Source organism: Pangasianodon hypophthalmus, chromosome 15 (assembly GCF_027358585.1).
Source record: "Pangasianodon hypophthalmus isolate fPanHyp1 chromosome 15, fPanHyp1.pri, whole genome shotgun sequence".
NCBI classification, from domain to species: domain Eukaryota; kingdom Metazoa; phylum Chordata; class Actinopteri; order Siluriformes; family Pangasiidae; genus Pangasianodon; species Pangasianodon hypophthalmus.
Window position 1 is genome coordinate 14,143,619 of NC_069724.1, and position 17,833 is coordinate 14,161,451.

The window sequence follows — 17,833 nt, forward strand, 5'->3', positions numbered from 1 at the left end:
ATATTCATTTTGACAATACTACTAGCACTCAATATAATGATTTTAAATTGGTTCTGGATAGTGCTGACCTCGTGCAGTTTGTTAATTTTCCAACACATAATAAGGGACATATTTTAGATCTTGTATGCTGTTCTGGTGTTATGCCTTATAATTTTACTTCAACTGAATTTTCTATTTTGGATCACAAGCCTATATTCTTTAATATTTCTCTTCTTTTGGCAAGAGTAAAACCTCAACGCTCTGTCTCATTTCGTAATATCAAAAATATTGACCTTTGTATTTTGGATGGAATGATTGATCACTCTGTAAACCAGTGCTGTTTTTCTACCTCTACATCTGATTTGGTACACTTTTATAACAACAGTCTGTCTCAAATACTTGACACTGTGGCTCCTTTGAGAACTCGCGTTGTATCTTTTATTAACTCTTCTCCTTGGTATACTCCTGAACTTCGCCACCAAAAGGCCTTAGGTCATCGATTGGAGAGACTATGCAAAAAAACTGGTCTTGAAGTTCATAAACAGATGTATTCTGAGCATCTGGTTTCCTACAAGGCTGCACTGGATAGAGCAAAATCATCGTTTTATGCAAATATAATTGCTAATGGACAGTCTAATATAAAGACTTTGTTCAGTACTGTTAACAAACTGTTGAAACCTCACGATACTGTTTCACTTTCCCCCACTCAATGTGTGTCTTATTCTAACTTTTTAAACTCTAAGATTGACAGTATACATCAAGAATTACTTAACTCTGTTTTAATGTCTAGTGACTATCAAAATGGACATAATCATATTTGCTGGTCTGCAAGTACTTTCTCTAATTTTGAGCTGTCTTCAGTTGATTATATTACTAAGCTGATCATGAAGTCTAAGACTTCTACCTGTTCACTTGATCCCTTACCTACTGTTTTAGTTAAGTCTTCTATCTATACTGTCTCTCCTATTATTACAGCTATAGTGTGTTCTTCATTATTAACTGCTACTGTTCCTCCATCATTAAAAATGGCTTCTATCACTCCAATTCTTAAAAAGACTGGTTTTGATCCTAATGATTTAAATAATTACAGGCCTATTTCTAATCTTCCTTTTATTTCAAAAATACTTGAAAGAACAGTAGCAGCTCAACTTGAATCACATATGCAAAGTAATGACATTTACGAGCATTTTCAGTCAGGTTTTCGATCCAAACATAGTACAGAAATAGCACTTGTTAAGGTTACAAATGATCTTCTCCTGGCTGCTGATTCTGGTCTTTTGTCTATTCTTATTCTTTTAGATATCAGTGCTGCCTTTGATACTATTAGTCATTCAGTACTATTGGAATGACTGGCTTGCATTGGAGTAGCTGATAATACGCTTTCATCTTATTTAAGTGACAGAAAACAATTTGTGCAGATTAAGAATACACATTCAGATCCTGTCTCAGTTACTCATGGCGTTCCACAGGGGTCGGTGCTGGGCCCGCCTTTATTTATCATTTATATTCTACCTCTTGGTCGTATTTTTCATTCCTATGGTATTAATTTCCATTTTTACACTGATGACACACAAGTGTATATTTCTACATGACCTAATGTTTCTCAACCACCTCTTGACCTCACTAAATGTTTGCAGGACATTAATATATGGATGACTAATAATTTTTTAAAGTTAAATACCAATAAAACTGAAGCCCTTCTTGTGGGGTCTAGGTCTGTTTTATCTAAAACTCAAACCTTTACCTTGTTTATTGATAATTGCCCAGTCATTTTTCCACCCAGGTGAAAAGTCTTTGTGTCATACTGGATGGTTTGCTTTCATTTGGTTCTCATATTAGTAATATTTCACTTTCACTGCATTTTTTCATTTACGTAACATTGCTAGACTTTCTCAACATAGTACTGAAGTGCTTATTCATGCATTGGTAACATCTCGGATTGATTACTGTAATTCTCTTTTATTTGGTATTCCTGAAAAACAACTTTATCGATTACAGTTAATCCAGAATTCAGCAGCTAGGATAGTTACCCGCTCACATACTTTCGATCATATATCACCAATTATTTTCCAGTTGCATTGGCTTCCTGTTCGTTACCGTATACATTATAAAATTTTACTTCTTACATATAAAGCTCTTCATAATTTGTCACCTCGTTATCTTTCAGATCTTCTTCATTTGTATACTCCTTTGTGCTCTTTGAGATCATCTTCTGCAGACATATTGTCTGTTCTAATCTTCAGGCTGAGTTCCTTTGGTGGTAGGGCTTTTAGTTATGCAGCGCCGAAGCTATGGAATTCTTTACCTTTGCACATTCGCCAACTGGATTCAATTTCCTATTTTAAAGCTCAGATAAAAACGTATTTGTTTAGAATAGCTTTTAATGATTTGCTTGTTTGATGTGTTGTTATAATGTTGGTCTTTTCTATGTATTATATTTTATTGTTTTGTTTTATATTGTACGGTGTCCTTGGGTGTCTTGAAAGGCACCTATAAATAAAAGATATTATTATTATTATTATTATTATTATTATTATTATTATTATTATTATGTGTGGTGATTCCATATTAAAAAAGATGGCTAGATGATCAGAAAGACCTAGATCAATAGAGGAAAACTCTAGAAAGAAAGAACCATTTGCAATAATAAGGTCTAATGTGTGACCTTTGTTATGGGTAGAACAGTTAACAAACTGGACCAAATCAAAACACTCCAATAAAGACAGAAAGTCATTTGTCATCACTGAGTCTTTTGAGTCAATATGGATGTTCAAGTCCCCAAAAATAAGAATTCTTTTAAACCTGAGTCACAGCATAGTTACTAAATCAGCAAACTCAGACAAGAAGGCTTCATTAGTTGCCCACAATGACAACAAGCTTTGCCAACAGCATTTGGCAGATGCCCTTATCCAGAGGGACCTACGTTTATCTCAGTTACGCAACTGAGCAGTTGAGGGTTAAGGGCCTTGCTCAAGGGCCCAGCAGTGGCAGCATGGCATTGCTGGAATTTGAACTCACAACCTTTTGATCAGCAACAGCTTAACCACTGAGCTACCACTTCCCAATAATCTTAGGAGATCTATAGGTTGTAGTATGATGGTAGTGAGAGGGGCAGAGGCACTCAAAATACGTAAACTGTGGTACTGACACTGGGCTTATGTTGTATTGTAGGTTACGTATCACTATAATACCCCCACCTCTGCCAGAGAGTCTCGGGAGATCAAATAACCCATAACCCATGGGAGTAATTTGATTAAAGAGAAGTCCATCACACTGTTTGTGCCATGTTTCTGTTAAGTACACAAGGTCCAGTTTTTTCTGTGATAATGTGTGATAAAAGCAGAGCCTTGTTTTTCACAGAGCATGCGTTAAATGCCTCTGCTTTAACCGGATCCAGGGACACAGGGGATAACGGGGAAAATTATGAACAAGGAAGCGCTGAAAATTTGTTAAAGTTAACACCAGTACAAAACAATCTTTTAGCTTTACACCAAAATATTGGAAGAGAGATGGCAGTAGAAGACACCTGGATAAAACTGTGCCTTGAAGAGCGATTTATGCAGCACTTGGTTGCAATATTCTGGTATTATGGGAAAGCTTATATGTGTCATTCACCAAATTATAGTTCCTTTTTAGGTTTAGTAGCTGGTGTGCAGTGTACCTTAAAGCCATCCTGAGGGAATCCATGTCCACAGTGACCTCACAGTAGAGTAAATTTTGGGCAGGGCAACAGCAAGATTGACTACACAATATATACTGTATACACACACACACACACATATATGTACATATATATATATACATATATGTATATATATATATATATATATATATATATATATATATATATATATTGTGACGGTGGGCCGACAGCCCGTGCACGTAAAACATCAAACGCTCCTCACGCGACTGATGGCGTGGAGCTGAAAAGACAGCGCCCTTTCAGCACCGTGTTTATTTTGGACAGCCGGAGCGCATGTGGCTGTGGGGCGGGGCAACATAACACAGCACGGCTGGCAGCCAATGAGTGGTGCGGCTCCTATTCACCCTCCCGGTTACGACGAGGAGCTATAAAAGGAACTCACGGCCACTCTACGGGGAGGATGGTAAGTGAAAGTTATTATTTCACTAATACTTGTCTCTCTCTGCCCTGTAGACGCTGCTGCCTCCCTCACATGTCATCGTTGTGCCGCCACTGCTCGTTCGCCTCGCCTCGACCGAGACCTCCCGCCTGCACCAAGCCTCACTCCTGGCACTCCTCACTTTCACTTTCATTTTCTTATTCACAACAGAGTCAATAAAGAGCACGTTCCCCCCGCACGACCTGCCTTTGTGTGTGTGTGTGTGTGTAGCCATCGTGGTCCCGTGGTGTCACACTGGTGGAGGATGCGGGCATGAGCACACCACAAAGTGCCATGGAAGCCATCCTACAGCAGTTCCTACAAGCTACCCTACAGCAGCCAGCTGTAACCCAGGAGCTGGCCCGAGGCCTTCACGTAACCACCCAAGACCTCCTGGAGTTGAGGCAAAGAAGTAATCTCGTAACGGTCCTCCTCCTCGACCCCTGCCGAGAGGCCCAGTGCCTCCTCATGAAGCTCTCGGTGGAAGACGATGTTGAGGCCTATCTACTGACATTCGGGCGAGTGGCCCAGAGTGAACAATGGCTGAAGGAGGACTGGGCCCAGGCCCTCGTGCCCTTCCCTACTGGGGAGGCCCATGCTGACCTAGCCGGGTGCTTCTACCCCACCGAGAGGGGTGAGCAAACCCTGGTTGGCGGGCTGCGCCCTCCATGCTGGAACACCGCCTCGCCTGCTCACCATCCCCGTCGAGGTAAACGGCCGCCCCATCTCTGGTAGCACAGTGACCCTGGCGCGGCCTACCCACGTTCCGGCCCGATGGATAAGTGCTCACTCACGGTCAGCTGTGTACATGGGGACCTTTGGGAAGTACCCATGGCCAGAGTTAACCTGAGACACCAAGGGAAGGATTGGTCCCTGCTGGTGGGCCTTGTCCCCGAAATACCCGTGCCCTTGCTCCTGGGATGTGACTGGCCAGGATTCGCCAGAGCCAAAGAGAGAGAAGGTCCTCGGAAGAAGAAAACCCAGACCAAGCTTTGTGACCCAGCTGGCCTGCCTAGCCCACAGCGAAGGAGACTCTGGGGCGACCTCTGCAGGTGAGTCCGCTAACCCTTCTAAACCTGTTTCTGCTGTGTCTTCACTGGTCAGATCTGAAGAACTGTTGGGGCCAGGTGCGGGTCATTGAGGGGGTTCACCAGAACCTGGAACAGTGGCTCTCTACGGCCTACTTCCTGGTGTGGGGAGGCCTGCTGTACTACAAAATGGAAAGAAGAGGCCAGCCCTGTGAGCTGCATGTCGTGTCCCATACCAGGACAAAAGTCCTAATGCATCTGGCCCACACACACCCACTGGGGGGGCACCTGGGGGCATGCAACACCCTCGAAAAGCTAAAAGACATATTCCCGTGGCCAGGGTTGGAGGCAGAAGTCCGGGCTTTCTGCCAGCAGTGCCCCCAATGTCAGCGAACCATGCCCTACAAGCCCGCTCCCGCGCTGCTCATCCGTCTGATTATTATCGGTGTTCCCTTTGAGCGGATTGGCATGAACCTTGTAGGGCCGCTGCCCAAGTCTGCCCAGGGCCACGAGTACATCCTGGTGATCTTGGACTACGCCACTCATTACCCTGAGGCAGTACCTCTCTGAAAGGCCACCTCCCGGGAACATCACCAGTGAGCTGCTTCTCCTCTTCAGCCGGGTTGGAATACCGAAGGACGTCATCACCGACCAAGGTACGCCCTTTATGTCAAAACTAATGGTGGATCTGTGTCGGCTGTTGCAGGTTGCCCACCTGAGGACGTCCGTCTACCACCCCCAGACAGATGGACTGGTGGAAAGGTACAACCAGACTCTGAAGCGGATGCTCCAGAAGGTGGTAGACGGGGAGGGGAGAAACTGGGACCTGCTACTCCCCTACATCCTCTTCGCCGTCCGAGAGACGCCCCAGACATCCACCGGCTTCACACCCTTTGAGCTGCTCTTCGTACTGCAGCCTCGAGGACTCCTAGATGTGGCCTGGGAGGCATGGGAAGAGCAGCCCTCCCCCTATCGCTCCCTTGTTGATTACGTTCAGGAAATGCAGGAGAGAATTGACAAGGTGATGCCGATTGTGAAGGAACACCTGGAGGCTGCTCAGCGAGAGCAGAGGAGGGCCTACAACCATCCAGCTCAGCCACGAGAGTTCCAACCTGGTAACAAGGTCCTCCTCCCAGATGCCACCTTCACGTTCCTGGCTTGATGGCAGGGCCCCTACACCGTCCTCGAGAGGGTGGGTCCTGTGAACTACCGCCTGCAACAGGCAGGTAAGAGAGCAGACACACAGGTCTATCACATCAACCTACTCAAAAAGTGGATGGAGCCTGCCCCTGCTGTGTCTGCTTTTGCATGTCTTTCCCCAGATCCGTCGGAGTGTACCTTGGTCCACCGAGGAGAGGAGCTCATGCTGGCCCAGAACCAGGTGCTGTCTGAGCTGATGGACCAGTTTGCCGATGTCTTCTCCTCCACCCCAGCCTTACGCATCTGGTCCACCATGACATTAAGACACCACCGGGAGTTGTGGTTAGACGGCGGGCCTACCGCGTCCCAGAGGCCCACCAGAAGGTGATCAAGAAGGAGGTCAGCCAGATACTCTGAGACAGAATTATCGAGGAGTCCACTAGTTCCTGGTCCAGCCCCATCGTCGTGGCACCCAAGCCCGATGGGAGCATCCGGCTGTGTAACGACTTCCGGAAGTTGAACCTGGTCTCCAAGTTTGACAGTTACCCCCTCCCAAAAGTTGACGAGTTAGTGGAGTGACTGGGGAGGGCCCGGTTTATTTCCACCCTGGATCTCACGAAGGGCTATTGGCAGGTAGCCATGAGTCCCGACGCCAAGCCCAAGACAGCCTTTTCTACAGCTGGAGGCCATTGGCAGTACCGGATCCTCCCCTTTGGGCTGCATGGGGCACCTGCTACCTTCCAGCACCTCATGGACATCGTCCTGCGGCCCCATCATCAGTATGCTGCTGCTTACATCGACGACGTCATGATCCACTCTACCACCTTGACAGACCACCTGCATCATCTTAGGGAAGTCCTCAGAGGACTCCGGAAGTCGGGGCTCACTGCCATCCCCAAAAAGTGCCACCTGAGGATCAAGGAGGCACAGTACCTGGGATAAAGGATTGGTTGGGAATTCCTCATGCCACAGGTGAAGAAGATCGAGGCCATGAAGGAATACCCCCGCCTACCACCAAAAAGCAGGTACGTTGGTGTGTTATTATGGAGGATGGTAAGTGAAAGTTATTATTTTCTCAACGCTGTTTAGCCTAGCCTGCTGCCTCCCTCACGTCTCGTCGTTGTGCCGCCACTGCCCGTTCGCTGCGCCTCGACCAAGACCTCCCACCTGCACCAAGACTCACTCCCGCCACTCCTCACTTTCACTTTCATTTTCTTATCCACAACAGAGTCAATAAAGAGCATGTTCCCCCGTATATATATATATATATATATATATATATATATATATATATATATATGTATATATATATATATGTGTGTATATATGTATATACAGTATACACACACACTTCACCTACTCATTCATGCAGTTATCTAATCAGCCAATGTGGCAGCAGTGCAATGCATAAAATCATGCAGATACAGGAAAGCAGCTTTGGGTAATGTTCACATAGAAATAGGGAAAAAAGGATTTATCTAGAGTTTATTCAGAACGGTGCAATAAAGTAAAAATGTCCAGTGAGCGGCAGTTCTGGGGATGTAAGAGGTCAACAGAGAATGGATGAGAGAGGTCAACAGACAATGGCCAGACTGGTTCGAGCTAACAGAAAGGCTACAGTAACTCAGGTAACCACTCTGAATACAACTCTCTTGAGCAGAAAAGCATCTCGAAAATGCACAACACTTTGAAGCTTGAGGCGGATGGGCTACAACAGCAGAAGACCACATCAGGTTCCGCTTCTGTCAGCCAAGAACAGAAAGCTGAGGCTGCAGTGGGCACAGGCTCACCAAAACTGGACAGTTGAAGATCTCCTGGTCTGATGAATCACGATTCACACAGATAGAAGGCACACGGTTAGTAGGGTAATTTGGCACCAACAGCATTAATTCATGGACCAACCTGCATTGTGTTAACAGTCCAGGCTGTTGGAGGTGGTATAATGGTGTGGAGAATGTTTTCTTGGCACACTTTGAGCCCGTTAATACCCAACAGTCATCGTTTGAATGCCCCAGCCTATTTGAGCATTGTTGGTGACTATGTGCATCCCTTCATGGCCACAATTTACCCAGCTTCTAATGGCTACTTCCAGCGTGATAATGTACCATGTCACAAAGCAAAAGGCATCTCAACCTGGTTTCATGAACATGACAATGAGTTCAATGTTCTTCAGTGGCCTTCCCAGTTACTGAATCTGAATCCAATAGAACACCTTTGGGATGTGGTAGAATGGGAGATACAGCATGAAAGTGCACCTGAAATTCTGCAGGAATTGTGATGCAATCATGTCAACATAGACCAGAATCTCAAAAGACTGTTTCCAAAATCTTATGGAATACATGGCAGGAAAAATTTGATAGGACCTACCCAGGTTTAGTATAGTGTAATAAAGTGCTCAGTGAGTGTATATACAGTACTGTCGAAAAGTCTTAGGCACATGCAAAGAAATGCATAGAGCAAGGATGCCTTCAAAAATAATGAAATTAAATGTTTCTACATTTAAAAAAACTATAAAGAGCAGTAAACAGTAATAAATGAAACAAAGTAAAAAAAATTAGCAGTCCCAGGTACAATTTGTACAGTTTTTGTGACAGTCGCCAGAACACGAGAACCTAAAAGCATGACAGAGGGTTTTATTAACAACGTGAGGAAGGTGGCTGTGTGGGAAGGGATTCAAACCCAGGTCGGCAGCATAAGAGACATGTTCATGTGTTCATGTGATGCACCACAGGGAGGGGGAGCAAAGATTGCTTGACCTCAGGTCGGCAGTGCGGGAGCCGAGACCAGAGCCGGTGAACCACGCTGAAGGTAAGGCGGGGCTGTGTAGCAGGAAGAAAACCAAGAGTGAGCAGACAGGTGGGATGAGCAGGGAACCTGGAACACGAGGAGAAAAACAGGATAAGCACAGGATAACTTGACGGAGAAAACACCTGACATAACATGAAAGAAAACGCGAGGAAGGCTGGAAGTGTACCGCACTGGAACAATCCGATAGTGAGTGGCTGAAGAATCGGGGCTTATAAATGCTGCAGACTGCAGAATCAGGTGAGCTCTCAGGTGAGAATCAGGTGGAGTTCACGGTCAGATACTATATCTTGGGGAATACTGTGTAGTCAGAGGACGTGGTTAGTCAGGAGGTGTGCAGTCTCACGGGCTGTGGGGAGCTTGGAGAGTGTACCGCCTTAGAAAAGCAATCTATGATGGAGAGGTTGGTGGTTTTACCTTGCAAAGGAGGCAGACCGGTGACAAAGTCTAAGGTGATATGGGGCCAGGGGCCACTGGGAACAGGCTGAGGTTGCAGCAGACCAGCAGGTGGGCAGTGCAAGGCTTTGCTTCTAGTGCTCATCCTACAGGCAGTGATTTAGTGTCGGCTTCCATGGTCAGCTACCAGAAGCACCACTTCAGTAGGCCAAGGGTGCAATTGGAGGTGAGGTGACAGGCAAATCAGGAGCAGTGACTCCACTGGAGGACCTGGGTTTGCACAGAATCAGGGACACACAGACCACCGGGGGGGACCATTACTTAGATCGGGTTGGGTGCATTGTGCTCTCCTGACCACTGCCTAGATCTCCCATATGACGACTCCCACCACACAGGAAGGAGGGAGGATGGTGTTGGGACATGGAGCCTCCTCTTCAGGGGGAAAATTGGCGGGAGAGGGCATCTGGCTTAGCGTTCTTGGAGTCAGGACAGTAGGTGATGATAAAATTGAACTGACCAAAGAACAAGGCCCAGCGTGCCTGACGGGAGTTTAGATGCTTGGCAGACTGGATGTAGGCCAGGTTCTTATGATCAGTCCAAATGATGAATGGATGCTTGGCCCCTCAAGTCAATGCCTCCATTCCTCCAATGCCAACTTAACAGCCAGTAGCTCATGATTCCCCACATCATAGAAGTCCCAGAGTACATCATTGACGAGAGCCTGATACACCACTGAAGCATTGGTGAGGCAATAAGACATGACCAGATATTTGAAGTGGCCCAGGAGGGTGTTGAACACCATCCTCCACTCATCCCCTGCTCTGATCCTGACCAGGTGGTATGCGTTCCGCAGGTCCAGACACTCAAAGGTGGTAAGCGTTCCGCAGGTCCAGCCGCTCAAAGGCAAAATTGAGGAGCAGCAGGGGGTACTTGTTTTTCACAGTGATGTTGAGACCCTGATAATTAATGCAGGGCAGAGGGTTTTGTCCTTTTTGGAGACACAAATGAAAAGCCAGCCCCCAGGGGGGAGGAGGAAGGTCGGATGAGGCTAGGGACTAGGATATATATTTCTCCATGGCCTCTCTCTTAAGACGGGACAGGTTATACAAACGACCTGAGAGAAGGGTGGAACCAGGGAACAGATCGATAGCACAATCGTATGGGTGGTGCACCCAATTTATGGCACTCAGGGTGCACTGTGGAGAGGAATGGGAGCCAGGAAAGAAGAACCGGGGCTTTTAAATGCTGCAGACTGGGACAGTAGAAGAGAACTTGGTGAGATCAAGCTGCAATCAGGTGAGGCGCGAACTGGAGTGCTACACCCCAGCGACCCCCCCCCCCCCCCCCAACCCCCACCCTCAACCCCACACACACACACGCACACGCACACGCAAACAGAAGGAAGAGGGAGAGAAGACACTGGGAACATGGGGAAGGGGAAAGACAGGGTGCTAAAAGGGATCTGTCCGGACCATGACAGTTTTATAAGGAAATTAGCTGGTATGTTTTAATTAGCATCATGCAGAACCAGCCACCGTTCTTCTGGAGAACGTGACTGTCATATTTGCTTCTTATTTTTACATGCAAAACCCAACAGCCTTTATTATGTTTTTCTTTTTTGTCTGTGGTCTCTTACACAATATGCTGCTTTCCTTACTGACATACACACATTTTTCTGTAACCTTTAATTTTGTCCTGGAAAACTAATGAGGACTGCAATTGATATGAACAGTTTTGCTACAATAGCCAAGGACTACAATTACTATGATACCTGTAGGACTGCATTTGCCACAAAAAAGTTTTGCAGTCAAGTCTCCATGAGTGAAAATTTGATAACTGCAACAAAATAGACTTCACGTTAAAATTATAATGAACTTCCCATTTACACAATTGAACTTGTTGACCACGTAGTACACAGTTATAGAAGGGAATTATTTATAATTGCACTATCCATTGTCACCCAGATGAGTTGGTTATATCCTTTTTATAAATTATACAATTTATATCCTGAATGTAATTATTTCTGTAAAGCTGCTTTGTGACAATGTCCATTGTTAAACATGCTATACAAATAAAATTGAATTGAACTGAATGATGGTGGAACACCATGCTGCTAGGCTTTGCATCCCCTCTCTGCAGGCCGACTCATCGTTGTTGCTGATGTGACCTACCACCATAGTATCATCTGCCTACCTGATGATGATGTTGGAGTTATGCAGAGGCACACACAATGCTGTGGAACGCCAGTGTTCAGGATGAGGGTAGAGGAAATGTGATTGCCCAACCGCATATGGAGGTGCTGATGCCCAGGTCATTGAGCTTGGTGACAGGCATAGAGTGTTGTGGTGAACTGGGATGTTTGGATGCTGCTGACCCATCCTGATGCCATACTTCTGATTGGAGTTCTCATCGGTTGAGTTCGCTTGCTGCTGCTGGGGGTGGCCCCATATGGACGGCCTGAAGAACCATTTGGATTGCTGGGGATAGTGCCACCTGGGGGCTGTGGAGATGGCTTGGGGATCACATATGGGGAGCTGTACTGTAATGGCTTGGGACTGCAGTTGCTGTAGTGGCTTTGGGGCTGCAGTTGCCATGAGCACCTTCGTACTCACGACTCCATCAGTGGACAGTGGATAGATTTTAACCAACTGGACTTCTTGCAACAACTGTGATGAATTTACTGGTTGCACAATTGCACTATTTGTCCGTATAGTATTATAGTATTATCCGTTGCACCCAGATGAGGATGGGTTCCCTTTTGAGCCTGGTTCCTCTCAAGGTTTCTTCCTCATATTGTCTCAGGGAGTTTTTCCTTGCCACCGTCGCCTCTGGCTTGCTCATTAGGGATAAATTAACATATTTACAATATATTTTTTGTGAATTCATTTATTTCTGTAAAGCTGCTTTGTGACAACGTCCTTTGTTAAAAGCGCTATACAAATAAAATTGAATTGAATTGACCAGTTTAGTAGGATGACAGTGTTAAATGCAGAGTCCAGTGTAGTTAAAACCAAAACCAGTTTCTCAAAGCATTTCATCACAATGGTGGTGAGTTCAACAGGGTGGAAGTCAAGCCTGCTGTAGCAGAATGCTTAGACACCAGTATGATGGTTGTTGTCTTCAGGCATGTGGGGACCGTAGCCCTGGAAAGTGACAGGTTGAAGATTTATCGGCAATTATATTAATTGGCATTAATTAAAGAATATAAAATATAGAGAAAGCGAGCCAACACAAAGCCATTAATTAGGAAAATAAAACTAGTCAATTATAACAATGGAAATGGCACCTTAACCTTTTATAGAGTTTTGTGTGCATCGCTAAATGAGCTGTGTCAGGAATGTGCTTTGCACTTCAGTGAAAATCAGCATTTAGGAAACCTTTGTAAATCTGGCAGAAAATTTTGGCTCGGTTTGTCTTGCACAAACATTTACACACAACTTTGCTAAAAGGTTGATAAATGAGGCCCATTGAGCAGAAAATGACAAAATGATGACTATATTGCAAAAGTACAGCATGCTCTAAATCCAGAGCTATTGCAGTGGGTCAGCTGTGGAGTCAAATTGTGGACTTTATTAGTGATCAAAAAAGTCAATATTGCAAAGATAATACTGCAGATCACAACTTAACTCCACATACCTACCTAAACAAATTAGTAATATAAACCACATAATATAATTTAAACCACATGATGGAGAAAATTCCATGATAGAGCAAAAAACAATCACATTAGTAAAAAAAATTCAAAACATGAAATACTAGAATACACATACTTCAAACTCGACAGTCACAAGTTAAGCATTATTTCTTAAAAACAATCCTCTGCTGCATGTTTTTCATTAAAAGGATTGAGCAATATGAGTAGTTATTTGAAGGGCTTGTGCTTCAGTATAGTATGTGTCACAAATGAATTCAATTGCATTTGTTTATTGTAGTATTTCATGTTTTGAATTATTTTTCAATAATGTGATTGTTTTGTACTGATATGATCCACCTTCAAAGCAATTCTGCATTGCATTTCGATGTGGAATTCAATTTAAGAAAGAAAAGTAATCACATACATGAAGGAATGTCAAATGCAATACACAAACAATATTGCTGTCATTAGTGACATGAAGAATATGTTCCACATTGAATAGCAATTGCTTGATCTCTTCAGCAAAAAACAATTCATTCCTTGTCCAATCACAGCCCTACACTGTACTCATAGTTGTAATCTGAGAAGTGGAGAAGGGCCTGAAAGTGTCATTTTCCAGGAAGCATTATACTGTATTCGACTTACCACGGAAGTGGTAAAAAGTGTGAAAAAAGTTCAGCTGTGATGAGTAATTATATGTATACATATATATACTCACAACAGCAAAATGTATAGTCAATGTTATAGATTTAACAAGCTAATATGTCTGTATATTGATTGATCTAAAGTAAATACTAGTATGTATAGCATAACTCATCTAAAGGTAGGTGGTGCTACTTTATGTACTGTGAGCAGCCGTATTGATTAGACATCATTTGATGAACTTGGGGTTGAGGAGATTGAGTTCCCATATGGAAATTCTGATTTGAGGAGGCATTTTCTTTGTTTGTTTTTTTTTTTTTTTTTCTAGTCAGATGTCAGAAATTACAAGTTACAACCTGCAGTCAAATGCAGCACTATCCATATAAAAGATGGTGGAACGTTTTCCATGTGTAACTAATGTAACTTGGATAGCAATGAACTTCCTTCAGCTAAATAATGAAGTTATTCTGTTTGGATCCTCTAGTTACTTCAAACATTTTTGTAACAACCTAGGCCCTCTGTTTGTAAATGTACCTAACCATGTAAAAAAAAAAAAAAAAATCTGTTATCTGTTATTCCGACTTAAAATTTGACAAACAAATTAAAGCTGTTATGAATGCAAGCTTTTTACAGCTTAGAGCTATTCACATTTAAGAACACGGATATCATTATTCATGCCTTCATTACATCCTGTCTCAACTACTGTAATTTTCTTTACGAAGGGATCAGTCAGTTATCTTTCTCACGATTTGAATTCAAGGTTTTATTGTTTGCTTTTAAGACATCACATGGATTAGCAACACATTTCATTTCAGAATTAATCTGTTCTGACACTACCTAAGGGTCAATCAAGCTCCCATGATCCTAGCTGAGGTCAAAGGGTGACTGCTTTTTCAGTTACAGCCCCAAAATTATGGAACAGTCTACCCCTTCAATCAGGTCTTCCCATAATCTCTGTCCCATTTCTCTTTGGCTTGTGCATAGTTGTGAGATGTGTGGTGTATATTGATACAGAGGCATGCATTTTCTAATGTCGTGTTTTCTATTTTAATTGATATATTTTGTAATTTTTTTTATTTTATCTGTCTTTTGATCAAATCTATTTCAGCACTCTTATCAGTTTTATTTACTCGATATGATCAACTTTATTAACTTGAGTGATTTTATTTGAGCTTTTCTGCAGCACACTGGTCAAGGTTTGTTATTTTTAAAATTTGCTTTACAAATAAACATCACTTTTTTTCATACAAAACAGAGCACTCTTTGGTTATTCCGTACATTACATCTTGTAAGGTTAGAGTGAAACCATCAGCAACCACACCCTTCTCTACCATCCAGTCCTGCAATGCTGTCCAAAAAGACTGAGACAAACTACATGTAAAAAATATATGTTCTGTATCTTCAACTAAATGTTTGCATAAACAACAAGGCTCGTTTTCAAAATTAAATTTTGAATGTAGAAATTTATTGGAGGGATATATCTCATTTAATATTTTAAATTGTATTTCTTTTACCTTGGGGAGAATAGGAAATTTTAGATAGGCTGTTCTGAAATATTTAACATTGTTTTTATCAAATGTATGATCTAATTTAATATTTGACAAGGGTAGCATGATTGGATGATATATTTTCTTATATATTTGTTAGTGCAGAGTTTATTCTCTATCACCAACATATAATAAGGGAAGGACTGCAGTAATTTTAGAGTAGGAAAGGGAACATCTCATTAACATTTTTACACCTGAGAGTATTGCATTAATAACAGTAAAGAATTGCTTTGGATGACAGGCAAATCCATGTTTTAAAGTAAATTGTAATTTAACATATTACCAGACTCATCCATTAAATCCAACACTGACCAAATATTTCTATTTAGCCAGTCCTCATAATATAGGGATTTGTTTCTGTGTAGAATATATCTGTTATTCCATACAGGAGTATTGTGGGGTGAAAAAATTGTGTGTGTGTGTGTGTGTGTGCCAATTTCCAGCATAATAAGACTTGTTGGTGGAATGCTGATAGCTTCACTGGAAGTTTGGGTAAATCAAAGTCACATTTAGAAGGTTGCAGATACCACCCACTTTACGAAACAAAGCTGAAGGCACTGCATACCAAAAGCTCTCAGTATTACATAAAAACATTTGAAGCCACTTAAGTTTTTACAAAGTATTCATACTCTCAAATTCAGTTACATTCAGACCACCTTCTTCGTACCCTTTGATAATATCAGATTTTCTAATATAATGAGTTTTGTGCCTCCAAATAAAGTCACATTTTTTGATTGCTTGTTTTTATAATAACTGAAGAGGGAGCTAAAGCAAGAGCTGGATAAATCAGTCTAGATAGATATTCAACTTTAGATAGAAGAATTCTCCCGAAAATTGATACATCTCTCTGTAACCAGCTATTCAAGATACCATTGGCTATTTGTATTTTATTTTCAAAATTTTCTTTCATACTAATCTTCATATCTTCAAATCATGAAACAGAAAATTTTCGCGTCATTCTTTGTTGTGTCACGTGACGGTTATAGATCCAAAATGGCTGCCGACAACCTCCCATCCGAATTTGACGTTATCATCCTTGGGACAGGTAAGAAGATGTATTAGGGAAAGAAACATCATTGTAATAGTTTCCAAACTTATATAATTTGTGCTCTAACAGGAATACTTTGGCAGCCTTGATCTTTAATATAAAACAAACCCCGTTACGCTATCGGTGTGTCTAGACTGGGTTGCTAGCTAATGCTAATGCTTTCTACAAAACGAAATGACGAGGCGGTGTTGACACAGGAAAACATATTAATCACCGTCGTCGCGACATCACAAAACCAACATTTCAGCTTGATATGCGATTGTATCTATATGGAACCGATGAGTTTATCGATGAGCGAACATTACAGTATAGACTAGTAATACATCTTAGTATTTGTAGTAAAGTGGGCTGCTTTTGCTAGTTAGTTTGGACATTTCTGCAATGTAGCTTTGACTCTTCACTGGACGGTATTTGGAAAATCTTCTGGTAGCAATGGAAAAGATGCAACAAAAGACCTCGTTTTCCTCTTCCTAGCTGTTTACGCACCTAGACCAATGACTGTATATATGGGTGGACGTCGTAACAGCACGGCAGCACATATACTAAAATTGGACTGTTACAGAGAAGATTAACGTATGGCCCCTGCGCAAGGATGCGACGCAAAATTGTAACAGGAATTAAAAACTGAAGCAAAAATGTCTCTGAGGCCCTCTAGTGGCTGGCTGCAGTACAATTTTTAACCCCGCCCATTCCCATGTTAGTGAATGGAACACAGGCCAAACGTCCACAATTTTTTCCCCCCACAAATTCTCCACAAATAATTTTTGTGAATAGTGTTCTGTCATTTTTACAAGTTCAGTTGACTTTGATATCTCCCTAGTTTTTTTCTTTATGGTAAATGTGTTTTGTATGAGTTATTTGATGATAAATGAAAGGACATGATTGATGAGGTGTTTGACAGTGATGTGCACACACTTTCCAAGAAGGACCTGAAGTGTTTACTGAGATTGCAGCCCAGCGAACTTCATTTAACATCTTTAAAACTTTGTAGATTACAGTGTTGACAGCTTTGACTGTTCTATAACAAAATCACGTCTTGTTCTGCTGTAAACTGTTCTAATAGACCCTTTGTGGGGACTAATTTTGCAGTTTGATGTCTAAGCTACCTCGTTGTGCTGATATTATAACTAGCAGACCAAATTTTATAATATTTTACTATTGACTGTATGACCTTAGCTAACACTCAAAGTAGCTTGGAAAGGTTAGCTAGTCACTCCTTTCTAAACAAACTCCTCTTGCAGAGTGCACTTCTCCATTCAGATGTGTAATATACTGCAGGTGTCAGAGCTAGATGATTATGCAGAGCAGTGATTTGTTCCTCAAAAATATATAGTGGTGAGTGTAAATGCTGTTTAGCAGTATATTTTCAGTTAGTACATAACAGCTACTTATGCTTGAGGTTCTTTTTTTTATTTATTCTTTAGCATAATGGTTTAGTGAATGTCAGCTAGCTAGCAAACAGTAGCTCAGTCAGCCATGAATCTAAAAGCTTC

General features: G+C 42.5%; 1 protein-coding gene and 1 non-coding gene across 3 annotated transcripts in view; both read left to right on the forward strand.

The window, feature by feature from the left end:
* The first annotated feature begins 16,227 nt into the window (after positions 1-16,227).
* Positions 16,228-17,833, forward strand: part of chm (CHM Rab escort protein) — a 109,550-nt gene continuing 107,944 nt past the window's right edge. For both annotated transcript variants that reach the window (XM_026941031.3, XM_053240377.1), the window contains exon 1: positions 16,228-16,337. In XM_026941031.3, the coding sequence (XP_026796832.1) occupies positions 16,286-16,337 (52 nt within the window). In that variant the 5' untranslated portion in view covers positions 16,228-16,285. The remainder of the gene's footprint in view (positions 16,338-17,833) is intronic.
* On the forward strand, positions 16,860-16,967 carry LOC113543405 (U6 spliceosomal RNA). Its single transcript, XR_003404413.1, has one exon. It is a non-coding gene; the product is annotated as a U6 spliceosomal RNA (small nuclear RNA).